General features: G+C 36.8%; 1 protein-coding gene across 6 annotated transcripts in view; it reads left to right on the top strand.

The window, feature by feature from the left end:
* MYO9A (myosin IXA) overlaps nt 1-12033 on the top strand; it is a 291397-nt gene that overhangs the window by 247908 nt on the left and 31456 nt on the right. For 5 of the 6 annotated variants that reach the window (XM_028100036.1, XM_088024883.1, XM_028100037.1 and 2 more), the window contains 3 exons: nt 76-181; nt 964-1095; nt 1823-1946. In XM_028100036.1, the coding sequence (XP_027955837.1) occupies nt 76-181; nt 964-1095; nt 1823-1946 (362 nt within the window). Of the gene's footprint in view, nt 1-75; nt 182-963; nt 1096-1822; nt 1947-3237; nt 3292-12033 lie in introns of all 6 variants that reach the window. The other variant, XM_088024884.1, reaches the window with a different exon arrangement.

The raw sequence follows: 12033 nt of genomic DNA, 5'->3' as shown, positions 1-12033 counted from the left end.
ACTGTCTGTTCAGGAGGAAGATGTAGCATATGAGAGGGGATACTCAATCTTACTGGCTATCCTTAATCTTTTTAGGCCTTCAGGAGAGGAAAGAAACAATCCGTGGTGTATACTCTGTGATTGACCAGCTCTCCCGAACTCATCTCAATACACTGGAACGCCTCATTTTTCATCTAGTCAGGTAATTTCAAGAAACAAGGGAATGTATAATAGTTTTTCTTGGATGCTTTTTGATAAGTGAAGAACTCCTTCATTTGGAAAACTGACCTTTTTTTTCCTGTTTGTAAAGCTAATGCCTCAAACAGGTGCTTACAATTCCTTGGAGCAGAAATCCTCAGCTAAGTTGGGCTGCAGAGTAGGGACTTCTCTGCCCTATTTGAACCATGTAACAACTTCAGCCTCATGGTGGCACTGTGTAGCCTAGCCTGTTCTCATTCCTGAACTATAAAGTAGAAAGGAGGTATATGTCTTGACATAACCTAATTCATAGAAGGTGGGTTTAGGTGGGGCTCAAGAATTGACTGACTGAGTATAAATATCTGCAGTGGTTGGGAAGAAAGCCATCTTTATTTTGATTAGATTAATCTCTGGTAAATATTACATAAATGTTAGATGGGTTTCTGATATGACTGTCTGAGAATGCCTTTAAGTCTCTACTCTGCATTCTTCAGACATGTTCATCAGGTATATGGCAGTGGGTCAGAAATTTCCCTTGATAAGCTATCTGCTGGCCTGTATTGCTTCAAGTAAGGAACAGAGTGGAAGTGCATTTTCCAGAGGCAAAGGAACAGCTTTGGGAAAAGTCTACAAGTGTCTCCTTTCACCTGATACGAATATCCTTCTAGTACTCTGCGGCTGATGTCATACGTATTCTTTCTCTCATGTCCTTTGTCTATGTCCTTACTATTTTCCCTTTTAATCCCCACTTCGCCTGTTTTTTTGTTTTTTTTTTTAATTCCTTAGGATTGCTCTACAGGAAGAAACTAATCGAATGTCTGCTAATGCTTTGGCGATTGTATTTGCCCCCTGCATTCTTCGATGCCCTGACACCATTGACCCACTACAAAGCGTGCAGGACATCAGTAAGACTACCACGTAAGGCCAGTTACCATCACCTCCACAAGACCCCAGGGACTTCTGAGTCAGTGTAGCCACTTTATCTCGATATCAAACATAGTGAATGATTTCATAAATTCAGATGTTTTTAAGAAGATTACTAGACCCTGTTGGGTTTTCTTATGCTGAATATGAAAAATTTAAGAGATTCTCTTCAACTGGACATCATTTGTTTTGAAGGGTCATTTTAAATTTAGCTTTTCTTTAGGAATGTTTATATTCTCTAAAAATATTTAAAATTCCATTTTACCAAATTACATACACTTTGTCTCCCTGTAATCTAGTCTAACTGGCTGTGAATCCTTTTGGCCATAGTACTTCAGTATTTCTGTATTTCACTTTAGCCTTTTTTTATGACCCTCTGCTTTCCTTCTAGATTAATGATTCTTAACCTTGGCTCCAAAAGGAGCTTTAAAAAAATCCTGGTGTTTGTGTCCTATCCCTAGAGAGTCTAATTTAATTAGTCTGGGGTGTGACCTGGGCGTTGCAACTTATAATTGCCTCTCAGATGGATGCTGAAGTGCAGCCAAAGTTGTGAACCGCCATCATATAAATCTTGTCTTAGAGCTCATAAAATAAGGAATGTTGATTTTTCTTTCATCCTCCAAACGTCTGCCACATTTAGCTGAAAAGCAGTGTGGGAGGGCTACACTTTATTTGACTTACTTCAGCTCTTAACGGTTTTCTCTTTTTCCTCCTATTTCAGCTGTGTGGAGCTGATTGTTGTAGAACAGATGAATAAATACAAGGCTCGTCTCAAAGACATCAGTAGCCTGGAATTTGCTGAGAACAAGGCAAAGACCAGGCTGTCACTGATTCGTAGATCAATGGTAAGAAGTCAGATGTGGAGTCCAGGGGAAAATGGGAGCCTTCCTGATGTTTTAAGTGTGCATTTATGGTTTAAACAGAGATTATTCTTCAAATCTTTTTTACATGGAACAAGTAAAAAGAAACCACTTTTATCTCGGGGTACTATGGATGCCTCATGTTTGATCTTTTAGCCCTCTCTAGTTATATGTACAGAATATATGCAGTTAAATGTGTAGAATTTTTTAAATCAAGGATTTGGATAAGTTGGTGGTTTATTAATCTGTCCTGTTTTCTTTTTCTGTCCTTTGTATGAAAATTTAACCTATCCTAACTTTTTCTTTACTTCTTCTGCCATCTGTTCCCACCCCCAGCCATGTCACCTTTGATGTTCCTGGCAGTACTTCTGCGATGTAGAGAACTTAATCATATTCAAGAATGTGATTCATAAGGAAATGGAATTCCATCTATGAGTCTACTATTATCAAATAAAGATTTTTAAGGGTTTATTGTTAGGTTTTGGGAAAAGCCTTGCAAAAATGATCATTTATTTTCTCCATTTGCCCACTTTTCTGTTTAATATCTTCCTTTGTAACCAGTGACAATCAGTTCTTACTGACCAACAATCAGTAGGGTATGGATAACTGGAAAACTGCTGCATTAAAGTTTAATCATTTGCTACCCCTCCCCTCAACTGTAAAACAAAACTGTAGTAATGAGACCCAGTCAGATCCCCAGGAAAGCTCTAAAGAGAAGCAGGCTTCCCTGTCATCATGTGCATGCTTTTCCAAGGACCCAGCAATACTTCATCCATATCTTCATGATTTATACTTAGATTAAAATAACTCTGTTTCTTTGTTTAATACTTAAACTGCCTGGCACAGAATAAATCCTAACAAATATGTCAGTTGATTAAATTAGTGAAGGGTCTTCTCTAAAAACAAGCATAAACATAGACTTTTTCAGGCAGTAAAGGTATTAATTGTAGGACACTATTTGAAAATCTTTTCCCTAGAAAATGAAAACAACAACCCCATTTAAAAGTGAAACCCTTTCTGGTAGTCTGAATTTTCAGGAGCTCAGTTCTTAGAGGCCCAATTTAGAAGAAGAAAGGGAAGAGACCTTTTACTCTAAAGCTACTTTTCAAAGTAGCTAGACAACGCTGTGCTTTTTTTTTTTTTATTTTTTTTTAAACTGATGCTGCAGAAGATGGATATATTCAGTCCACTGAAAGATTAAACCTTCTCTTTTAATGGGGCAATGACATGTACATTCTAACCTTCTGCTTTCCTTTTCATGTCCTTCCTAATCCAGAAACCTGTACTAATTGCAGTTAGATTTATGAGCATTACCCGCAATTCAGTCTCGGTATGTATTAATATTGCAATGTGTCACAACCACTTTACATTATTGTCTCTCATCCATCTAGGAGTTGTTCTGCTCTGTCTATCATCCATGCCTGTCCACCCTCCATGTACAGCCCCAGTTCAGGTCCCACTTCCTGACCAGCCTTCACTTGTTTTTTCTCTTACTCTCTTTCTGTAGAATCTTCACTTGTCTTCTTCTGTATCATGCAATTGAACAGTGTCCATTTACAATATACTAGTTTTTGCTCTTTGTCAGATAAGCCACTTAGTGGATTTCTTCTTTGGTTGGATCATTAAAAGGTGAACATTGAAAGCATTGAGGTATCAAATTAATTTCTGCTTCAAGAACTTTGTTCTTAATCAGTCTCCTTCACTTTATTACTTGAAATACCTGTTACTATGTTTAGCATCCTCCATCATTAGTAATGCTTATTTGTCCATTCATATCTGTGACTTGGATGGTGACTTCCCAAACATAGAAGTGTACAGCTCTTATCTGCTTACCATTTTTCAGAAAGAACAGCAAATCGTAGTGAGAAAATGGATAGACTGGTTCTAGACTTAAATATCATAGTATAATAGAGCTCGTACCAGGATTTCATTTATTATATAAAAAAAGGAATGGAGAGATGGAAAGCTAAGAATACCAGTATATATGGAAACTTAATTTCAGAAGCTATCCATCTGTGGGTAACCAGTTCATTGAGGATCCCAATATAAACACAGATCAGTTTTGCTTTTTACCTAGTAACTGCCTGCCAACTCTACCATGTCTGACTCCCCTTTCCGATTGGATGTCAATTGCCTTCGCAGCATCTTGTCACTATTCTGCAATGTTTAAACACTCTAGTTTCATGCCAGTGTTTAAGAATTAGTTCTCTTTGTATTATAACTTGAGTCACAGAATTGATTCAATACCCTTATCACTTTTTCCTAGGACAGAATAGACCTTAATCTGGGGCTGAAAACTTTAGGGGTGGGTGAGTAGTTTCTTTTTGTCACACATGTCTGCCCTCCCTTTTTCTTGTTGTTTTTCTTCCTGGTGTTGAAACTAGGAAGAGTGATAGTGGAGGCAGAATTCTACATGCTATCCCACTGTTGAGGTGGCAGTCCTCTTTCTTGGTTGTTCAACACTGCTGTTATAGCTCATTGTCACTAGCCTAAATGTAGGTGAGTGGTAGCTTCCATTTACCCTGCTAAAAGTGAGGTCAGTCCTGTCGCATTTTTATAGGCATTGGCAATCCCTTGGAAGATTTGATTACATCTTCGGACTAAACCTGTTAATGGCATTCACACCATGGGACTCTGATATGTATGTCTTTTTTTGCCTCAAGACTTTACAATCAAATTTACCTCCCGGGGCACCTGGGTGGCTCAGTTGGTTAAGCGACTGCCTTCGGCTCAGGCCGTGATCCTGGAGTCCCGAGATCGAGTTCCGCATTGGGCTCCCTGCTTGGTGGGGAGTCTGCTTCTCTCTCTGACTCTCCTCCCTCTCATGCTCTCTCTCTCTCATTCTCTCTCTCAAATAAATAAATAAAATCTTAAAAAAAAAAAATCTACCTCCCAGTGCCAATTTTAGGGGAAAGGTTACATTTTTCATACTTCTGGAACCAGGCCCCAGGAATCAGGCCATAGTCTTGCCTATCTCTCTACCTGACACTTCCCCACCATATTTTCTCCCTATTTCTCTTTTCCATTATGTATATAACAGAGGGGCAAATCAGTAAGTCATTTGCCTATACAGTAACCAAATACGGGTGTTTCTTTTAGATAACCTCGAAATTTGATTCTTACCCTCTGGATTCAAGTATGACAACTTTTTTCTCCAAAGAAGAAGGGACTATCCTATTTTCATAAACTCTGTGTCCCCCTTAAAGTCCAATAACCTCCTCTTTCTTTTTATCCTTTTTAGATTCACATTGAGGGGAAAGTGTTATGATCATTGGTACGATAGGAGCTGGTTCAGTAAACTAGTGCTTCTCACTAAACCCTGAGAGAATAGGTTGGTACCAACCACAGTTGGCTTCTTAAGCTAAGAGAAGGGGTACTTAATTATCCTCAGCTTTTGGCCTTAGCCACAGTTTTGGAATGGGAGGAAAAATCCCACTTAACATACTATTGCTTTTGCATTTGCCTATAGTAAAGGCTGTGTGCTCAGTCTTAAGAACAAGACTGTGTCTAGCACATATTTAGTATTAGTAAGCATCTATGGAATTGAATCTAAGAATTAAATCTATGAGAGATAACAGTGAGTTTTTAGCATATCCACTACAAATGGACTAATCAAAGTCAGTAGTGTTCATGTATTCATAGATGAAAAATATTACTCTTCCATAATTAAATACAGTAGTGACTTTTCTGAAATGTAGAGTGAAATGCATTTATGAAAAGTATGTTGTATTATTGCCAATGTGGAAAGTCATTTGAGTTGGGTGTTGAAAGATGAGTAGTAATCTAAAAAATGGAGAAAAGAAAGAGGGGAAAGAGAATTCCAGAGGGAAGGAAGCATGAAATAACAATCTGTGAATAATAATTACCTTGTATAGCTAGAACTGGAACAGGTAGTGTGAAAGTAGCAGAATAATTTGGAAAAGTAGATGGGAACCGATGTGCAACATTAAGAATTTTGAATTTGCTGCTTTGAAAGAAAATTTAGGAACTGTGGAAAGGTATTTTAAGTAGGGGAGTGTCACCATCAGTGTGTCTTTTGGAAGATAACTGGTAGCATTCTGGAGAACAGATTTGAGATAGGCAAGACTGGCAGTCGTATATCAGGAGGGTCTTGACTCATAAATCACTGAAATAGGTTGAATCCTGATCAATTCATTTTGAAATGATTTTGAAAATACCTGTTCTGCCACCATGCAGAAAGAAGGTCATTAGGTTTATGGAGCATAATCTTTTGAGTGGGATACTCCCAGACTAGGATTTCAGAATATGATATGCTCATAGTCTCATCCAGTTATGCCTTTCCTGTAACAAATGGTTTTTTATTTATATATGGTATAATTCTAGGCATAAATGTTGATTTAGCACTATTTAAGCTAATATAATATGAAGAATATCATTTGAAAGAAATTTTACTGATCTGTAAAACCTTCACAAATTATTCTCTTGAAAGATGTTATACACAAAGGTTTCCATGGCCAAACAAAGTTTAAGATATAGTGTGTAGCACTTCCAAAACTTTGACCATGGAATGCTTTTCTTCATAACATATCTAGTTGAACAAGCATTCTAAGAAAGGCATTTAAAAAAAACAACATTCTAATTTTTTAAACAGTATCAGTTGCTACTTTACTTAGTTTGGAATTTATAAATTGCTCTAAGTCTTTTCAAGATTTTACTGCTGTGCTTAAATGCTTGTGAATTTTGCATGTTGTAGGCTTATTAAAGAACTTACCTGCATGCCTCTGTTAGAAATGAGCATACCTTCAGTTCTGTATTAACATGGATAGGTAGATCTGCGGGGTTAAGCTTTGTAATTGACTACACCAAAAAGATGCTAGAAATGTCCCTCCAAAAGTTAAGTATTAATAATTGGAAAACCAAGAATCAGTTGAAAAGTGGCAGCTCATCATTAGTTTTTGATGTCACTAATGATGTACTATATGTTGGCTAACTAAACGTAAAAAAAAAAAGCCTGCAAAAATAAATTAATAAATAACAAATAAAGGACACCATCAAGAAAGTGAGAAGAAAATCCACAAAAGCAAAAAAAAAAAAAAAAAAAAAAAAAGTGGCAGCTCTAAATAGCTCCAAAGGAAAGAGATATTACGAGTGTGGATTTACTTGACTCTAGCAAAGGGTTTTGTCATTTTCTTACGTTACTGTATGGTATCTAAGTCTATCGTTGACATTCAGGTGACTTAACAAGAATCAGATTTAGAGAGTGAAGATTTTCTCAAATTATAGAAGCATTCTTATTGTTTCTGATACTGACCAGCAGGTATTTTTGTAGTGTTACTTTTTTTTTTTAAGATATAATTGACATCTAACGTTGTGTTAGCTTTAGGCATACAACATAATGATTTGCTATATGTATATATTGCAAAATGGTTACCACAATAAGTTTAGGTAACATCGCCACACAGTTATAATTTTTTTTTCTTGTGTTGAGAACTTGTAGTGTTATCTTTGATAACACCACAACCAGAAGAACCCTACTCTTTCTATTTCTCCCTAAGCCCTTTCCTGAGATCATTATAGTATGCAAGAGGTGTTACTTACATCTGTATGCAGTAAATGTGCAAGGCCAATGGCAAGGAGGATTAGGCACAGGACCTTTTTGGGAGAGTAGGCAAAAGGGGAACAGTATTTGTGAAAGAAGCACCTCTTTCAAAGCCTTGGAATATTCTTATTCTCTCAGATGGGAACAAATAAAAAGAAAAATTATGTAGGGAATTCTTATAGATAGAATTGCATAGGAATGGAAGAAGTACAGTAATATCTGGGAAAGGAACTTAACCCTTTTCAGGAAGCCTAACAATTAGGTTTGAAGAAAAAAAGGCAGAAGGTAGGAAGTGAGAAAATACTAAGGATTACTGTGGTTTGGGGATGATGGGATTATATGTCAGAGATGAGAAGGTGAAGAGTTTACGAACAGTAGAGTGATCCTGGGAGGTTGTGTGTTTAGAGAATAAAAAGTACAGAATGTTAGACAAAAATGATTGCGGTTGGCTTCCTATGTAATTTTTGCTGCTAGAAGATGTCATGATTTTGACATTGCAGGCCCCTTTTTTTTTTAAGATTTTATTTATTTATCAGAGAGAGAGCATCAGCAGGGGGAGTGGCAGGCAGAGGGAGAAGCAGGCTCCCTGCTGAGCAAGGAGCCCGGTGTGGGACTCGTTCCTAGGACCCTGGAATCATGACCTGGGCTGAAGGCAGACGCTTAACCGACAGAGCCACCCAGGCGTCCCGTTGCAGACCCTTTTTAAATGGGCTTGGAGATACAACATAACCCCTGCCAGGAATCCACAGTCTACTACACATTGGGAACCACTACTCTACAGTACTATAATACTACTGGCTCACTGCATCGTACAGAAATATATGATGTGGATAATTCCTTTTCATGTGCAAGACATAAATACACACAAACACATACTGGTTGTGTTTAAAGTACTTACTAATTCTCATTATCTGATGAACCATAATTACAAGCATTAGAATTTTTTAAATCAAGCCTGGTAACCTAATTATAACACCATGCAAAACAACCCATATTCTAGAAAGCCTTGGATATAGGACCTGTCCTTACCAGGAAAGCAGGCTCCTCAGGAAGAGGTCTGATAATCCAATTCCTTGATTCCTATTTTTGTGACTTAACAAAAGACACAATGTGATCTTCCATCTTGGCCCAAAGTACTGTTTTGGGGTAAAATTTCTTCGTAAGGAATTTGAAATTTTTGCTTTAGCTAGTTGTATACAGTCCTGTCTAGATGATGCATATTTTCTTCTCCTTATGTATTCAGCCCATGGGCAACCTAGTTGCACATACTTTCCTTGGATCTTCATAAAGTATCATGATTCCCTGGTGAGGGTAGTACATGTTTTTCCCTATATAACCATCAGGTTTTTTAAGGGCGATGCAATCCAGTCCTTTATATAACCACCACAAGTATCTCTTGTCTTCATTTGTCTTTAACTCTTTGGGCTTACTTTGACTCATAGTGTTGAATTTCTTTGTGTCCCATTGATTGTGCCTTGCCAGTCCTTCTCACATCCTTCCTCCATCGTGATCCTTAAAGCATTTTCAGAAGAAATCGAAACTCTCTCATAGGCTCATAGGCCTTATTCATTTTAACACTTTGGTATACCTTCTACTCATATTGTTATCTCTTCAAGCCTTAGGAGAAAATGGAAATGTTGGGCCCAACTGAAGATTACCTCAAAGAGGGTATCTTCATTTAGATCCTCCACAATAAAGCATTTGGTTCCCAATGTTTTTGTTATAGTAAGAAGCCTTTTTACAGACTGGTCTCACAGAACAAGAAAGCCTAATACAGAGTCACAGAATTCTGACCCAAATCAGATAATTAAGGATCTTTGTTTTAGAATATCATTCTTAGAAAAAGTAGATAGTAGGATCATATAGACTTTCTCAGATAAAATATGGCAAATGTATACAATTAGATGACTGAATTTGTGGATATTAGAATGTTCTAAAAGGAAGGGAGGGAGGAATCAGATGGTACGTGTACTGCATGGTGAGAGTACTCAGGAAGAAGTACTAAATTCTACCTCAGTGTACTGGGAAGGCCTGTAGAAGAGGTGACACATGAGCTAGAACATAAGGGAGGAGTCTGAACTAACCAGATGAAACTCATGTTGGTACAAACCATACATGGTTTAATTCTGGAAAAAGCTATATAACTAAGAATGCTAGAAACTTGGATATGTAATTACACAGAAGGGAGGCCTTAAGTTAAAACCAAAATAGGCTTCGTTCTGTAGCATACTGACATTAGCACTGTGGGGCCATGAGGGTAAGCTAGGACTCACAAGGTCTTTTTTTTTTTTTTTTAAAGATTTTATTTATTTATTTGCCAGAGAGAGAGGGGGAGTACAAGCAGGGGGAGTGGCAGGCAGAGGGAAAAGCAGGCTCCTTGCTAAGCAAGGACTGCCCGATGTGGGACTCGATCCCAGGACCCTGAGATCATGACCTGAGCCGAAGGCAGACGCTTAACCATCTGAGCCACCCAGGCACCCCGGACTCACAAGCTCTTATACTGTAGATAGTTTAGTACTTAACATAAGTTTTGCTGTTTTATATCTTACTTTATATTTGTGGGAATGAGAGGTAATGTTAATTTTATTTTTTAACCATTATATTAAAATTTCCTCCTGGATCTCCTTCACGTTTCTCAATAATTATTACTAAAGAGTACCTTAAGATTTCAGGGCAGTCTGTTGGAATGGAATGGAAATTTGATTTTTAGCCACAGAATGTCTTCCTTTTTAGGGAATAATTGGTACCAGGAAAAGATTGTTTAAAGTGAATGTGCTTAAATAACATAATTAATGACTGGTCTAAAGTGTATATGCAGTAGTTCGTGCTTATCTATGGTTTGCGTTTTCTGGGGTTGTTACTCATGGTCAGCCATGGTCCAGAAGCAGGTGATCCTCCTTCTGACATACACCAGAAGGTAGTAGTAGCCTAATGCTACAGTGCCTACATCATTCATCTCCGCTTTACCTCAATCACATAGGCATTTTATCATCTCCCATCATCACAAGAAGAAGGAGGGTAAGTACAGTACAATAAGATATTTTGAGAGAAAGACCACATTCACATAACTTTATTACAGTATATTGTTATAATTGTTGATCACTTATTGTGCCTAATTTATACTTTATTATTGTAATGTATGTATGGTAAAAATATAGTATATACAGGGTTCAGTATTGTCCATGGTTTAGGCCTCCACTGGTGGCATTGGAATGTATCCCCCACAGATAAGGGGGGACTACAATACGTGTAATTATATATCCACAAAGAGAAAATGTACACTTTTTTGGCTGCCCATGGAATATTCTCAAAATGAGGCCACAACACTTCAGTATCTGGGTAGTAGCCACACAGGTATTTGTTTTATTATCTTTGAAACTATACTTGTAAATTTTGTATTATCTTTAAGTATAAAATATTTCATAATAAAATTTAAATAAAATAATAAATCTGTGGGAAAAAATCAGGCCACAAGAAAAACCTTAAAGGCAAAGAGGAAATTACTGAGTGATTTAAAAATTACTGTAAAAACACTATCTTGAGTTTCTGGGATATGTAGCTAAAGCAGTGTTTGAAACTTAATAAGAAAAAATAAATATCTAATCAAGAAGTTAGAATAACAAAATAAACCTCAGGAAAGGAGAAAGAAGGAGTTAATGAAGATACGACATACATTAGAAACAACAAAAAATGGTGAAACTAATAAAGTTGATTCTCTGACAAATCATTAGCTAATCTAGCTAATCTTTTGCACACAAAAAATTTAACGGCAGCGGAGTACAGGATGGGCTCTGGACTAGACTTTTGTGTATAAATCCCAGTGCCAATTTACTAGCTATTTTGTGATGGGCAGGTCATTTAATCTCCATGCCTCAGTTTTCTCATCTATAAATTGGGGTTAATAATACCAAACTCACAGAGTTAAATGAGTTAATATTCACAAAGTCATAGGAACAGCACTTGACACATTGATTTATATGTATGTGTGTGTATATGTATATATCAGTAAAAGACTTGATATATAAATTTAGAACTGTCTCATCTATTACAAGTTAATTGCAAGTTAAAATAGTAGCAAGCATAATTCAGTAACCCATAAACATAAACCTTGACCAAGTGCGATATAACCTAGGAATGAAAGGATGATTCTATATTGGGGTAACTGTTAACATAATTCACCTATGTTAATTGATCCTCATAGATATTTAAAATGCGTTCAATATATGTATTATTTTTTAAATTCTTTTTAAAATAGGGGTATATCTGTACTTCCTTAGCATGGTACAGTATATCTGTCTCAACCCCAAAGCCAGCATATTACTTAATAGAGAAACACTGGAAACGTTCTGATTAAAATCAGAAAAAGGCAAGGATGTCCATTATCCCCACTGTTATTTGACGTTGATTAGAGGTACTAGCTAATGCAATTAGATGATTAAAAAGGACTCAGAGGTACAAAACTTAAGAGTTATAATTATCACTATTTCTATTCTGATTGTAAGACTCAAAAAA

The sequence above is a fragment of the Eumetopias jubatus genome, unplaced genomic scaffold (genome assembly GCF_037043125.1).
Source record: "Eumetopias jubatus isolate StellerSeaLion01/CBP00866 unplaced genomic scaffold, mEumJub1_p1.0 scaffold_7, whole genome shotgun sequence".
Classification (NCBI taxonomy): domain Eukaryota; kingdom Metazoa; phylum Chordata; class Mammalia; order Carnivora; family Otariidae; genus Eumetopias; species Eumetopias jubatus.
This window is presented reverse-complemented; position numbering and strand designations above follow the sequence as displayed.